Source organism: Daphnia pulicaria, chromosome 9, assembly GCF_021234035.1.
Source record: "Daphnia pulicaria isolate SC F1-1A chromosome 9, SC_F0-13Bv2, whole genome shotgun sequence".
Classification (NCBI taxonomy): domain Eukaryota; kingdom Metazoa; phylum Arthropoda; class Branchiopoda; order Diplostraca; family Daphniidae; genus Daphnia; species Daphnia pulicaria.
Genome location: NC_060921.1, coordinates 3,281,947 through 3,297,056, shown reverse-complemented (window position 1 = coordinate 3,297,056; position 15,110 = coordinate 3,281,947). Strand labels below are relative to the sequence as shown.

General features: G+C 40.9%; 5 protein-coding genes across 6 annotated transcripts; 3 read left to right on the top strand and 2 right to left on the bottom strand.

The window, feature by feature from the left end:
* Window positions 1-86: 86 nt before the first annotated feature.
* Window positions 87-1,007, top strand: LOC124313480 (programmed cell death protein 5-like). Of its 2 annotated transcripts, XM_046778430.1 has the most exons (5): window positions 145-241; window positions 305-318; window positions 396-485; window positions 541-634; window positions 692-1,007. In XM_046778430.1, exons 3-5 carry the CDS (start codon window positions 396-398, stop codon window positions 898-900), a joined length of 393 nt encoding a protein of 130 aa, XP_046634386.1. In that variant the 5' UTR covers window positions 145-241; window positions 305-318; the 3' UTR covers window positions 901-1,007. The 2 variants fall into 2 exon arrangements, with proteins under 2 accessions (XP_046634385.1, XP_046634386.1); XM_046778429.1 differs by lacking the exon at window positions 305-318 and having other exon boundaries at window positions 87-241.
* A 65-nt stretch (window positions 1,008-1,072) lies between these two features.
* On the bottom strand, window positions 1,073-3,574 carry LOC124313052 (E3 ubiquitin-protein ligase MYLIP-like). The gene is made up of 8 exons (XM_046777743.1): window positions 3,147-3,574; window positions 2,843-3,069; window positions 2,523-2,775; window positions 2,265-2,461; window positions 1,936-2,192; window positions 1,699-1,859; window positions 1,403-1,625; window positions 1,073-1,340 (listed from the first exon to the last, which is right to left on the bottom strand). Exons 1-8 carry the CDS (start codon window positions 3,246-3,248, stop codon window positions 1,303-1,305), a joined length of 1,458 nt encoding a protein of 485 aa, XP_046633699.1. The 5' UTR covers window positions 3,249-3,574; the 3' UTR covers window positions 1,073-1,302.
* A 983-nt stretch (window positions 3,575-4,557) lies between these two features.
* LOC124312872 (arf-GAP with Rho-GAP domain, ANK repeat and PH domain-containing protein 3-like) lies at window positions 4,558-8,495 on the top strand. The gene is made up of 7 exons (XM_046777405.1): window positions 4,558-6,681; window positions 6,757-6,964; window positions 7,047-7,289; window positions 7,367-7,483; window positions 7,553-7,635; window positions 7,696-7,740; window positions 7,808-8,495. Exons 1-7 carry the CDS (start codon window positions 4,886-4,888, stop codon window positions 7,923-7,925), a joined length of 2,610 nt encoding a protein of 869 aa, XP_046633361.1. The 5' UTR covers window positions 4,558-4,885; the 3' UTR covers window positions 7,926-8,495.
* Window positions 8,496-8,522: 27 nt separating this feature from the next.
* LOC124312951 (E3 ubiquitin-protein ligase RFWD3-like) lies at window positions 8,523-11,129 on the bottom strand. Its single transcript, XM_046777559.1, has 7 exons — window positions 10,656-11,129; window positions 10,464-10,594; window positions 10,206-10,400; window positions 9,389-10,143; window positions 9,124-9,313; window positions 8,900-9,056; window positions 8,523-8,830 (listed from the first exon to the last, which is right to left on the bottom strand). Exons 1-7 carry the CDS (start codon window positions 10,921-10,923, stop codon window positions 8,637-8,639), a joined length of 1,890 nt encoding a protein of 629 aa, XP_046633515.1. The 5' UTR covers window positions 10,924-11,129; the 3' UTR covers window positions 8,523-8,636.
* A 493-nt stretch (window positions 11,130-11,622) lies between these two features.
* Window positions 11,623-15,060, top strand: LOC124312880 (nose resistant to fluoxetine protein 6-like). Its single transcript, XM_046777419.1, has 10 exons — window positions 11,623-12,010; window positions 12,392-12,869; window positions 12,939-13,233; window positions 13,307-13,607; window positions 13,697-13,731; window positions 13,793-13,986; window positions 14,051-14,189; window positions 14,250-14,445; window positions 14,510-14,770; window positions 14,833-15,060. Exons 1-10 carry the CDS (start codon window positions 11,686-11,688, stop codon window positions 14,907-14,909), a joined length of 2,301 nt encoding a protein of 766 aa, XP_046633375.1. The 5' UTR covers window positions 11,623-11,685; the 3' UTR covers window positions 14,910-15,060.
* The last annotated feature ends 50 nt before the right edge of the window (window positions 15,061-15,110 follow it).

Genomic DNA, 15,110 nt, shown 5'->3' with positions numbered 1-15,110 from the left:
TACTAAGAATAAAACTCGTTTGAATTATTAATAAGATTATTACGTATTAATGAAAAGTGTGTTGAAAAACACGTAAATGACATTTTTGTGAAGCAGACAAAAAAGGCGGTTCTTCCTCTTCCACTCCCTAATGTTTGGCATCCCAGCAGCAGACAATTCACTTTCATTTTGATACCTTATTGGGGTGTCGTGTAATTTATATCCCTCAACTTTTAACCAGAATCGTGAAGATTGGTTCAAGGTACGCCCTATTTTGAATTATTTAGGGATATAGCTTTCTTATTTGCACTCAATTTCCTTTTAGTCAGTCAAAACAACGTAGGACAATATTTCGTCACCGTTCGTCATTCGTCCTTCCTTTTAACCATGCCGGATTCTTCTTTTTTGCTTTCTAGATGGCTGATGATGAACTGCAAGCTATCAGGGCCCAAAGGATGGCTGCAATGCGCCAACAGCAACAACAGAGTCAAGGGGATCCAAGTCAGGTATATTAGTTTGACAGTTCTGCTTGACTCGGAATTACATTTCAACATTCTGCAGGCTGCGCAGAAGCAGGAAGATGAGAGGAAACAGCAAGAGGATATGAAAAATAGCATTTTGTCACAAGTTTTGAATCAGTCTGCCAGAGCAAGATGTAACAACTAACTTATTTTAATTTTTTTGCGTTATTTTATTAATATTTGTTTCACAGTAAACACTATTAGGATTGCCAAACCTGAAAAGGCAGCTATGGTGGAAAACTTGCTAGTGAACATGGCAAGACGAGGACAGATTGGAGGTCAACTTGGAGAAAATGAGCTAAAAGGCCTGCTGGAGCAAGTCAGCCAGCAAACTAAACAAGAAACGACCGTCAAATTTGACCGAAGGCGTGCAGCTCTCGATGACGAAGATGACGATTGATTGAATGCAAAGCTGTAGGTTCTTGAAAATCTCCTTTGTTCTGTATATATATACTTTCATTTTTGATTCTTTGTCAATTGAGTGAAATACACAATCTTGACCCTCTTTTTAAATAGCCCAATGACTTGTTGACACTGAAAAATTGAATCATAGCCAAAGAATTAACAGAAGGTGAAATGTAAAGCATAATTTATCAGCCTCTGGAAAAATTCAAATTGGAAAATACAAAGCCATCACATAAAGTTAGTTGTACAAATACAGAGGTATTTAAAGTAAGTGAAAACAAAAACGGATCAAGCCGCTCTTTTTCCGCCAAATTACGGATCACAGAAGTCACGTAGTTTGCATTGAAGTACGAAATATATCAAAGTTGGGTTAGGGGTAGCGCAAGTAGATAGACCGTTAGACCTCGATTTCGTATTGCTCCAATCGTTTGTTTCCTAACCAAAAAACGTATTACGTCACACATGTGCATATAGATTAAACAAAGAACTAAAAATACCATTGTTCATTGTGAATCCTTCCTTAACGACCGACAAAGGTAAAAAAATAGGCTGCGTATGATTGGCTGGAGCTCGGCACACCGGGCACTGAACGCAACGCTTTGCGCATGAAGAGCAAGCAACGGCGTGTCCGCAAGGACAGAACACTGCCGAAATATCATCATCCATACAAATGCGACAGAGAAGAGCTTCCTGCAGACGACTGAATTGTTCTCTCGTAGTCTATCAATAAAAAAAAAAGATAAATAGTAAAAATGTAATCTAAAATCGTTTAACCCAATGACCGTCTACGTACTTTGCACGAAACGTCAGAGCATGATGTAACTCCTGTAGGAAAACTCAAGGAAGGCGATGACGGAGCAGGAACTTGTGTATCCCCAGCTTGATAAAGGATCCGTCTAGCATTGTCGTAAACTTCCCGACAGGTGCGTTGAATGTCAAAGATATACTTTTTTCCTGCAAGATAACAAATATCGTGGGTTGACATAGGTGAATTGAAAAAAATAAATAAATAACGATTTCGTGGCGCTACCAAGATCTGTGTTTTCGTTGAAGAAAGACGCAATAGTTCCTTTTAAATCTCGTACGAATTGCGACGTCACGGCGCTACGTACAGTTTCGCAACTATAAAATGCATGTTTTTCAGTTATGGACCGATACAGCGCGATTGATGCCTGATAAGTCTCTAACTTGAGTGAGGCGCACTCGACTCCACCGAGGTCATTCCGATGCTTCAATAAAAATCGCACATTATGATTCGTGGCAGCTTGAATTGCACAGAACGGGACGCTATAAGGGAAAAACAGATTTTTTTTGTTTCTATTTCGATCATTTGAATAGCGAATTAAAAAAGAACTATACCTCAAGCGATGTTCGCTTTCAAGACTTGTTATGCATACACCTTGTGGGCTTACTGCTACGGTACTTTGCACCGATTCTCGCATTGATGCACTGTGTTCGGCAAGAATCCAACGTGCCCGAAACGTTTCGGTACCGTAGTCTTTTAATTGGCTGACTTCTTTCAACATCCAATACTCGGCCAAAGTGGAAGACATACCCTAAATTCATAACAACAATGTTGGTAATGGTTCCAAATGATTGCTTTAGGAGGGCAGCAACCTTTAGGGTTTGGTGTTGTTGAAGGATTTTGGCTATCCACTCATCCCTGCTGGCTTGAAATGATTCAAGGTCTTTAACAGTCACATGAGGGAAAAAACTGAGTAAGTAAGACTCTGTTTGGCAGGGCATTCCTGTTGCATCTCCCATTTCCGATTGAGCTACAAGAGCACAAATTCTAACTGTAGCTGCTGGTTCTGTTACTGATAACCTGCCTTCAATCAAATCAACTTTGGCTTGCAGATAGAACTGATGCCTAATTTTCAATCAAATTGTTCAAATGGCTGAACATATTGTATTGTGATAAAAAATATTGGTTTTGCCTTGTGGATTCCTGCAAGATGAGATGAGGTGGAACCCAGAATTTTACTTTCAATCTGAAACGGATGGCTGCAGGCTTACTTCCATCAGTGGAGGTCGGTCTGAAAGGATGAGCATGTATTTCTTGTCGGATTTCATTTCTCAGGTTCAGCCAGATTTCTTCTTTTCTGACTGTTGTGAACTGGAGGCCAAAGTAATCTGATTCAATAATTCCAAGCTTTTGACAGACCTAAAAATATTTTGAAAACAAAATACATAAAACCTCTGATCCAAAATTTTGACATTCAGAAAAGTAATTTGTTTCACCTGACTGAGGCACTCCTGCCCCGTGGCTTTGTGACTGAGTCGTACTTCTATTACCAAATCTGCATTTTTCGTTGCGTTCGGTTGGGATACCAGACACCACATTTTCTACTTCGTTAATCAGATGTGAATTGAAGAAATTTCGCAATGAATTTAAGTTATAAGGAGAAAATAAACATCAAACAGCACGCCTTGGTTTCTCATCGAAAAATAATCAAGAATAGCTTCTTCTGCTTGTTTTTTTAGGTTTTAAGGGAAAAAATGGGAGGGGAAAACAGCTGATACGGTTGCTAGGCCGTTCTCCAACCAATCACCACGGTTTATCCAGCAGATTCGGACCGCCTTAATGAACACAATTTGAAATTGCGTACACGCCCTTTATAAACGTATACACAGTGGGGAAATGGTTGTTGGAGTTATACCACAAAGGAAATGCAAGGAAATCGACAAGCATATATGGACATTACGAACGGAAGGGACTATGGTGCATTACGCAGGTCTTTTGGAAACAATTATTAAAGAAAAAGAAAACTGTTGAAATTTGCATGAAATTTTATTTTTGAATCACGACTTTCTCTAGCAATTTCCCACCTTTCACAGTGCAGATAGAAAGCTATAGGGGGAAACTTCTTGGTCCACTTCCCATTGAGGTGTCGAAAAATAAAAAGGAAGAAAAATATTTGAAGCACAATCAAAATGCCACGAAAATATTTGATCTCAATTCCATGCAGATAAAAAAAAAGGAAAGGGAATTCCCGTAAGCCCAGACTTGGATTGGTAAAAACACAAAATTCCCTTTTCCCTCTACTAATCTTCTTATCAATGATAACGTTAACCTATGAATGTTCCCAGTTCAGTAAATATATGCCAATCAGACACATATTAGTGTCACTGTCGCTACTCTTTTATAAGTATTAGCGTACACGGGGCTTTTATACTTATCTCACAAGAACGTAGACGTGAAAATGCGGAGTACATTATAAGAGTGCGATGTAATAAATCTATTTGTTTTTTTTTAAATGAGAGATACTCGAACCGGGGTTTTTCCCCTTGTTTTACGTGACAAGGGCGTTTTTAACGACACGAGATCTGCTCACTTTCATTGCCGCTCATCGTCTCTAATTTCTTTAGACATATTCATTACATATTCATTACATTTTCAGGATATAACATGTTCGTTGGATTGCTGCTACATACCATTTTAATGAAGAGTATAGCAAGGCGTTTCTCTAAGAATTTCATAATTATTGACACAATGACTTCAAGTGAAACTAAACGAAAAGCTAAAACAGCGTTTATTTGCACGCTGACGGATGTTAAAACAGATACGCGCTGATGCGCATTCTGTAGGTTGCTGCAACACCCACTTTTCTAACGCTTCTTCAGTTCCGCAAGTTTACCATTCTTTGGCAAACAAAAATAAAATGCGCAACCACTATGACAAGGCCGTATTTGATGACCAGAATCCAGAAAGTTGAACCTCGGTTTCAATGTAATATGCGTATCTATGTGTATGAATGCCCTTTGATGAATCACTCCGCTCATCTGTGTGTTGTTGAATCATCATTCCGCTCAGCATTCTCACCAGATGGCATTCGTATTCTTGTAAAAACCAAAACAAAGGTGTGGGTTAGTAACTTCGTACGAAACTTCAGATAAAAAAAGGAATTGTTTCGTGGTTAGTTTTTAACATACTAGTGTGACACCGTGATCAACGTACCTACTTAACTATTTGGCTACAAATGGCCTACGAGCAGGAAGACCTTTACGAGAATGTTGTCTTCCGGAATTCACAAATCGTTTACCCCCCAGATATGGCCAGCAACTTGACTCCAGCTACTGCTGCCGATTCAAGGATGTTTCGGCTAGATTCACGGCAAGAAACCTCCAAGCCAACACGACCTCGCCAAAGCCTTTTAGATGCTTTCGATCCAGTACTCCAGAGAAAATCAATAGCATCATCAAATCGACCAAAGCACTCTGAATTGCTAAAGTTGAGTCATATTGATTTCACAGATGTTTCTGCGCCACCTCCCTTGCCCAAAAGAAATGCCAGCTTCAAGGTTCACCAGTACGACCCTGTGGCAATTGAAAATGGACGAGTTGAATTTGAATTGAAGGTAGAAAAAGTTCCAGCTCGGGTTCTGCCAGATGGTGAGTCATCTGCCACCAGCGAAGAAGAGGAAGAATTCCCTGCTTGCCCATCTGCACCCCGAAATGCAACCCACAAGCAGAAAGTCAAAGGTCTGATGAACAAAGTTACTAACGTAGACTGGTTAACTGGGCTAAAAAGACTTTCCACTAATGTGTCACTGGCATCGAAAGACTCAGATCAGTTGGATTGCAGTAGCATTACTACACAGCAAATGAAACTAGGTTCCACAGATGGCTTAGGCCATGCCGGTATGCTTAGCTGGAGCATAACTGGAAGCAAGAAAGATCCACAGAGTTTGTGGACAGAATTGAAAAACCGTGTTTTGTACGGGTACGCTGCCCAGAGAACCGAAGCCCCGGTCTACGTGATAAATCTGGAAAAACTCGTGTCAATTGGTCTCTCTCGCGCAGAAGATTTACTCTGCTTTGAGCTAGCAAGTTCCAAGGAAAAATCCAAGATCCTCATAACGGTGAATACTGAAAAAGAACGCTTCAAATGGATGGAGTGGATATTAGAGGACGCCTTTGGACATACATTTTCTTCCGAGCTACGGAGATGCTTCACTCGCTGCGGTCGGGTATTCATCAAAGACGGCATTACGGGAGAATGGCAAATAGCTTGGCTACTCATCCAGTCGCACAGCAAAAAGCTCTGGGTTAAGAAAGCGGTCGGTCCAATCATCTGTGAAGATTTACGCAAAGTCCATTCCGTGTCTCAATTGAGCGATGGCGGAGGAAGTCCCTACGCCCTTCAAGTTGGTTCGCCCATAGTTATTCACTGGGCCGACCACACGTGCTACATTCAAAGCGATCTCAAAGCCGAAACGGAAGCCTGGTATCATTTGAGCCGGGCCGTGGCTCTCCAATCCGGTACCGATTTGGGTGATCACCAACTCACGGCTGACGATGTTCCCGTTCTGGTCGAATGCTGCATCAAATTCATCGAAACCTACGGCATGCTCACGGAGGGTATTTACAGAAGAAGTGGAGTACAATCCAAAATCAATCGATTACTGGTCGGACTCCGCTACGATGCCTGGAATGTTCATATTTCGTGTGAGGAATATACCGAACACGATGTTGCCAACGTTCTCAAACGGTTCTTGCGCACATTACCTGAACCGCTGCTCACTAATGAGCTCTATTCCCAGTGGATTGATGGTCTAGCCATGGACAGTCACGAGCATCAGTTGGACCTGTACAAGCACCTAATTAGTGGACTACCCCACGTCAACAGGCGAACATTACGAAAACTATTAGGCCACTTGCACGCCGTGCAAAATAAATGTGAGAAGAATTTAATGTCCGTTAGCAATTTAGCAGCTCTTTGGGGCCCTAACTTGATGACGGTCGAAAGCGCACGTGATCACACTTCAAATTTCAGGTAAACTACATTTGATATTGGCTTACGTGACTTTGTATAGTTGGATTGTAAAAATCGACTTTGTCTCTTTGGCAGCCACACGAACGCTGAAACGGATGTCGTACTTCAGTTGATTCAATACTACCCCTGGCTATTTGACGTTGATCGAGAGAAACTAGCCGTAAACGATCAGATCTCGGAAATGCAAGAAAGGTTGGAACAGGGTGCGTTTGCCAAAAAGACGGCCGGAGATATCCGTACTTGGATATTCAGCGAACTAGTCGACCAGGACGTCGCCGTCGAGGTTAATTCCGCTGCTGATATGTTTTTTTTTTTTTTTTTTTTTACGGTTTGAGCAACGATAAATAACTTTACTTACGCAATAGATTGGACCAAGGGTAAAGGTCTGTGACGTCTTACCTGGATTACGATCTGCCGACTGTAAACCAAGTGGCGCTATCTTGATGGAATCCATTTGCCAGGGTGATCTCAGGAGACCGCTGCACTTCAAAGAATTGTTACTACCAGCTTTACTCAAATGGGCAGACTGGTCTGAGGAGTATCGTAAAGATAACCAACTTGTTTTCGGCCGCCATCCCGTCATAGATAAGCTCTGTATGAACGACAAGGTAAACAAAAAACATTGATAACTCTTTAAAAAAAAAACATGAATTTCAATTTCAACTTTTCCCTTTCTTTTATGCAGATCCTATTATCTAAATCGATGTTCGAAGTTCACTATTCCGGTCCCAAGAGTAAAGGATTCCGGCAATGTCCTTTTGAATTCTGCCAAGCCAGATTTACAATCCTCAAAGATCTTAAGGTTCAATCCCAACTGAATGTTCAAGATAGTTTTGTGATCACTACGTTTAACCACAAAATTCAATTACAGAATCATACGGTACACGGTCGCTGGGATTTAGAGAACATTTTGTGGTACCTCGGAGGTGATTCGAAACGTAACACTCCCACAAGGTATTAACAAATTGTTTTAAACTAGAACTTTGCATTTTAACAAACGATTTCTCTTTCAAGATGGTGCGTTACCTTTATCGAGAGAGATGTTCCTGTTCCCAAAAAGTATGATGATGCATATTTCATTATAAATTACTGTTTTATTTATTCTTCTTTTCTTTTCATTCTAAAGAGGTCACCTATTTCTTGGCCACTGCATGTCTTTCGCAACCGAAAATGATTACTTGACGTTTTTAAAGTCTCTTATCCTGACCGAGTTTGAAGGCGGCATTTCTGGATTCGTCGTTTGAAAAACAAACAAAAAAAAAACGATTTTAGCTCACGCACAATTTTAGTGATCAAACAACAGATACCGATTATTTAGACCACGAAATTTAATCCTTGATTTGAAGAAATTTGCTGAAGGTTGATAATTGTTTTTAAAATTTTTGACACAACTTTTACTTACCAACGTCCAAATCCACATTTTCCTGGCGTTGTTTTTGCAATATTACTTACAAGTGAACTTTCTATTGACTAGAAATTCAGCGCACTCGCGACAAGTCGTCACACGCACATTTGATTTTTGTAATACCTTTTTCTGTGCAATTTTATCTTGCAATCGTTGCCATTTTTACCCAACATTTCACTCGAAGGACGAGTGGGAATTCCAATTCCTTTCCACTTGAAAGTCGGGGCTGAGGTTGTTCCAAAGCTTCTCAAGAATAGTTGGGACCACAAAGTGATTACTTTTTTTTCTTTTAAAAAACCTGCTCTCAAAAGCATTCTATCCTTTTTGGAAAACAATTGTTGTTACATGTTAGTCTTAGAACAATGAAGCAAACAAAAGAATCCTAATACACTTATAATTTTGGATAGAAGTTATAGCCAAAAAAAAAACGAGAAAATTTCCGGATTGGACGTGTTCATATTTACAAAATTTTGTACAAAATCTCAGAGTTTTGGTATAGAAATGACCATAGTGGTAATAATAATTAATGAAAAAGTGAAATATTCCTGGTTTATGTCCACTTGTAGAAACGGGCATTCTTTTCCGACAATGCAGCAACGAAATGGACGCCATTGACGCGGATAGGGAGGAGATCCAAAACGGGATCTGAACAGGGCAGCTTTTGAAGCACTGCCGATGAATTGACGTCCCATAGCGAAATACACTGGGCGGCCTCTTGATGGGCAGCCACCATTAGCTGCTTGCCTGATGCCAATAATTAAAACAAAAATTAATTTGTGGGTCAATTCCGGCGTGAAATAATCAATAATTTACCTTCAGTGGAGCCCGGGGCAGTAAGGAGGCACGAACGGGAGAGCAACTTCTGCTGTGATCCAGCTTGGATGGTCGTAATAGCGTGACTACTGCAAAGGCCGGTGGACGAATCGCTACCCAATGGAGTCCAAGAAGGAGCACAGACGGTATGGCGAGCCTAAATGGACGACCCTTATTACCGCCAGATTCTAATTGAAATGTCAAGAACGAATGTGAATTATTACTTGGGGATGAGCGTTGCTGGGCCTAGACGAGGCCAGAAAATGGCGCGTCTCTGGCTCAATGCAAAGCGATGTGAAGGACCCATCCAAAGGCAGTGTATGTGGAACAAAGCCGTCTGTCCGTGACTCGTGGAAGACACACGACTGCAAACGCTGAACAAAGAGTCCACCTCTGGGAAAAGTGGTCACCGGACTAGCAAAAGAAATTCAAATTCAGTCAATTATCCAGGAACAAAAACAAAAGTACATAAAACGTTAAAAGGTTCACCTGAATGGAAGGTAAGCAAGTCCAGTGACGGGCGACATGCTGTTGGGCTCTGACCAGCACTCAACGGCATCGCCGGATTTGCGCATATCGTAAAGTAAAACTTTGCCAGTGCCAGTTCCAACGAAAAATTGGTATTTGTTGTCGGCATTCCATGCGCAACTCCAAAGAGGTGCATCGCACTGGTAGGAAGTGACTGAGATGTCACTGTGGACGTTTACCAGCTTGGCCGTCTTGTCCAACGAAACAGTCAGAAGCAGGTCGTTCTGTTCCAGGTGGAAGGCCATGTCGCGGATGGGCTTTCGGTGAACGGCGATGTAACCGACAGTGCGAAATCCTCCCAGTGCGTTTACTTTCTTGATACCAGTGCCCGTCAAGTGCGAATTTGTTCCAGCATAAGACACTACGAGCAGAGTTAAATGTTCGCTATAAGACATGACGCGACACTGGCCTTCTTTACAAAGCTCCAGTGTCGAATCCAAAACTAAACGACGGCCTAGTATTCCAGGAGGTTGAGATCCAAATAGAGGACCTGCCCCCGCTAAAGGTAATTCGGCTCCCTGGCCACTGGCTGCTAAACAGGCGCCTGACAAAGCTGCACGGCACTGCTGTAACTCTTGTTGCAATCGTAAAATATCTTGCTCTTTGGCGGTTGTTTGAATTTGAAGTTTGTGATACTCTAACTCTAACCTACGACGGTTTTCTTTCTCCTGCTCTAGAGCTGACAAGGCTCTGTCTCTTTCTGTCGTGTCTATTGCCTGGAAATAAACCATTTGGATATTAGAGTAGAAAACAATTGTTTTTAACAAATTTTAGTTACCTTTAAATTTCTAACATATATAGGCCTAATATCCTTCTTTTGAGCGGACTCATTACACTGTGGACACCTGGCCCCCTTGCCACCAGAATGAACCCAACGTTCTATGCATGCTTGTCCAAACAAATGTCCACATTTTAATGACACAACTCTGTGGGACCCAGAGTTGCTCCAAACATCAAAACATACTGGGCAGACCTAAAACCATATGAATAATGCAGGATAACACAGAAAAAGTACTCCACTTAGCAACAGACTTACTTGTCCATCTTCTTCATCATCTACAGCAGTTTTGTCTTCTTTATCTGGGAGAAAACCGCCAGCAGAATCTGATTTAGATTTCCTTGAAGGAGGCCCACCATCTTCCGTTTCTTCATCATCATTATCTTCATCTAATGAATGAGAAATATAAAAATTATTAATGAGAAAAGGGAGGAAAATTCTTTAGCATACCTCTAGGTCTGCGTCGCCTGCCTCTGATCAAAATAGGGGACAATGGTCCATTACTTTCAGCTAAACTATCACGACTATCCTGATCTGTTTGAGCTTCATTCGTGATTTCCAGTTCTACGGTACCAATTCTGTTTTCAGTAGACGAAGGCTGGACAACAATAACACTTGCTCTTTGGTTACGTTGTTCAAGTGAGGGACCTGCAACTTGGACTTCTTCCGGATCAGCAGTATCTAATCTTACTGCTAATTCGTCGATGTCGCTGGCCATACTTGGAATATTTCAGCACGTTTTCATTAACACATTGGGCACGCACGGTACGAGTAATAAATTAATTGAAAAACGAAAATGGGCGAGTATATGGTCAACTTGAGTTGGTCAACAAAAATCTTCATAAAGAAATTTTATTGACTACAACTCCATCTTTGAAGCAATGGTGAATCAAATTTACATCCGTCACCAGATGGCCCTCGTAACTTTATTGGCTCATTCATTTTGACAGACGAACGCCGCGTCGCCGGATCGATTTTGAAACAAATGCATTTGCTTTCGAGTTTCGACAGAGGAAATTCTTGTTTACATTAGAACTCGACGTAAATGGCACTAAAAATCTATTATCAAAGAAATAAAATGAAAAAGAAATGTTTTCATTTACCTCGACTAGAATAATTTACTGTAAACGACTCTGCCTCGACCAATAAATTCAACACTTCAAACATTGTAGACCACGCGGTGCACCAGCAACTTAGACCATAAGGTATGTGTGATAATTTTTTATTTCATTGTGATCGGTTTGGGATCAAGCGGAAATACCATTGCGCAACGTTTAATCGAGCCATCGAGGAGATATAGTCACAAAGGATAGATAAATCGCCATGTCAATTGTCATTCCAAAGATAAAAAGTTCAAGCTTCCAAAGAGTACAATTGTATGAGACTGCTGATGATATTGATTAAGGGTATAAATACTCTGGACGTGTTCATTAGTCGTCCGTCAAAAATTTCGCAGCTGTTGTCCTTTCAGTTATTCGTTATGGGTTCCTTCTCCTTGCTGTGGAAGATTACCTTTCTTCTACTTTGGGTAGGAGGCCAGTCACAACAATTCATAAATCCGGCGTTAATCATTTCACCGGAGAGTGAACGATCCTTTGAAAAATGGAGGAACATAATTAACCAACAACTTCAGGAAAGTGGGTCCACTTTTGATTTAACGTCAACACTTCACAACGTTTTCGCCGCACTCAAATCTTCTTCATTCCCAACGGCGGTGGCTAAAAATATTAGCCAACAGTGTTTACAAGACAGCCAGTATTATGTCCATAACCTTTACGCCAACCAAAGTCTATGGGCCTTACAAAGTAAGTTGAAAAAGAAACTGCATTAATAATCATGAAATAATATTCAAGACCCATATGTGTAAAAAAATGATGCCATTGCGTGTCCTATGTACTTAATGTTTCATCGTTCATTACGATATCGTTGAATGACATGGCGGATGTGTGTGTGTTAGACCTATCTTATAATTAGTCATGTTAGAAAGGTTGAATTTTATTGATTATTATATTCTCTGTCGTATCAAGAACTGATAATGAAAGATGCAAAAGGTGACTAGAGATTGAACAATGACCTTATTTTCAATTATAAATGACATCTGGTAAACAAGATAACAAGGGATTATCACATCTTGAAATTTGGGACAAACATTGCGCAATCCATTAATATTTATTATTTAAAAACAGTGCAAGAATCTTCAGCGAAACTTCCACCGGGGTTGTTTGGATCACGTAACATTCACGCGGATGGGCTGTTCGATGAATGTCTGGCCGTTCGGGCACCCGGATTTGATGGACAGTACTGCAGCGTTTACTTTCAACCAGTGGCAGTCGATCAGTCAGAAATTCTACCTCCGAGATCATTCAATGAGAACCACGAAGGAAGAAGGAACTTTGTCACCATTTTTCAGCTTTTGGGATTTTTGGGATCGGATCGGGTCGAGCCAAAAGTGTCCGTGGCAGATGCCAGCACTTACATTTATCCTAGTACCACATTCTGCCTGCCATCATCTTGCAGTGCTGCCGACCTCGGTCAAGCGGTCGCCGAGCTCATTGGCAGTTACGTCATCGCCAATTATTCTTTAGTCACCGTGACTGACGAGCAATATTGCTTCAAAGAAAACAGCGATCCGCCGACATTTGATGGAGCCACTATCACCGTCATGTAATCTAACTCAAATGCTTTTAACAAATAACCAGACGAAATTATCAAATTTATTTTTATTGGTAACAGTGTGGTACTGAGTCTTGTCGGTCTTCTTGTTTTGATGGCGACCATTCACGAAGCCTGGCGCATGTACCGCGGGACTGACTTTGATGCCAAACAGGACGGGAAACTCCTAAGCGCATTGCATTGTTTTTCGATCTTAAACAACGGCCGTAAAATCCTGTCTATGAAAGTTGCAGCTTCGAACGACAATTTCGGCTGTATTCACGGCATCCGCTTCTTCTCAACTTGTTGGGTCGTCATAGGCCACACCTTTGGGATTGCTGCAGGCAAGATCATGAATAGAACAGCGGTAACCGAGGTAAAATATTATTGTACCAATAGTTTATTATTAAAATCGATTAAAATAGAAAATTACTCCATTATTTTTTCAGGATTTTAAAACTTTGGGCATGCAAACTATTGGCAACGCCAGCGTTTCGGTGGACACATTTTTCTTGATGAGCGGCTTACTTGTATCGTTTCTTTTGCTCCGTGAATTGGACCGTAACAAAGGCAAATTCAACGTCGGCCTTTACTATTTGCACCGATATCTGAGACTGACGATTGTTTATGCCTTCATCCTTGGCTTCATCGCAACTTTAATCGTCTACTTCGGTATTGGTCCCAACTGGTACGATGTGATTAAGTATTCCAACGCTTGTCGTATCGCTTGGTGGAGACAATTCCTATACAGTACGTTTACATTCGTAAATATAAAATTCATAAATTTAAAATGTTCATTATTTGTAATCTAACACATTGACATAATTTGTTTTCCCTAGTTAACAATTTGTTTCCTTTGAATGCTGATTATGCGGTAATAAGGTCCGAAAACGAATCAATTTTATTCATCTATTAAAAATACGTTTTTCTGGTAGTGCATGGGTCAAACGTGGTACCTGGCGGTTGATATGCAATTGTTCATCGTATCTCCTCTCTTCATTTATCCGCTTTGGCGATCGAGGAAATGGGGACTTGCATGGCTGGCCGCTGTTGCACTCACTTGTCAAGGTGTAATCTTCTTCATTTACGCCAGAGACGATCTCAGTCCTACTCATTGGGTCACGCGAGCGTATGTGCTGTTATCCCAGAACATTCTACTTTTACATAATTAATCAAACATTGTATTTATTAAGTGATGATTTGGCCACTGCAGCCGATTATAATGATCACTATTACGTCAAACCGTGGACAAGAGCGCCAGTTTACCTTGTGGGCATCTGGGCAGGATGGTTCTTGCACGTAACCAAACAGTCCCAGGGTCGATTGGCCAAGGTAAATAATTTGTATTTTAGCAATTTGCCTTTACAGTTAATAATTAATTCATTATTGAAGCCTTTGGTGGTTTTGGGATGGATATTGTCCGCAGCGGTCGGTTTGGCGATCGTATATGGTTTGGCGCCTTATGTCGACCCATCAAAAGTGCCCGAGATCAGTTCACTCCTCAAAATGACTTACGGTCCTCTGCACAGGACGGCCTGGGCTTTCGTTATAACCTGGATTATTGTCGCATGTTCTCGAGGCTATGGAGGTATTATTATTTAATTAGTTCCACCTTATTTTGACCTTCATGTATATATTTTCATTGCGCACAGGTATCGTGAATCGGTTACTATCATGGAAAGGATTCTTACCGCTTGGCCGGGTGACTTATTGCGTCTACCTGATCCACTTTGACTTCCTTGTGGCCTACTACTCTGCCATGCGGAAACGCTTTTACTACACGTTGTTTGAGCAATTCACAGTTTGTTTTGGCCTTCTCGTCATGACTTTTGGAATAGCGTTCCTGGTATCGGTCACGCTAGAAGCATCTTTCCTCAACTTGGAGAAACTTATCTTCTCTTCCAAATCCAAAAGTAACCTAACTATAATATCAAACGTGATCCTTTTAGCAAATTATGTTGTGATTGGATAACAGGTAAACCTCGTGAAGAAATAACCGCTCCTGCCGCTGACGAGAAAACAAATGCTGAGCATAAAAAAATCGAGGCGTGAATGGGATTCTTCCGGAATCAATTTCACTGATGGAATATTTCCGATTTTTATTAACAAGTTATCTGCCTAATGTGAAATATTTAGTTATTTGTATTACGTAACATTTTTTATTCGCATTTCTTTCTGAATAAAAACATTTACTGAAATACTTCATAGCGTGATTTATGCTTCAAATTAAGACACACGTACTTTTTTTAGTTT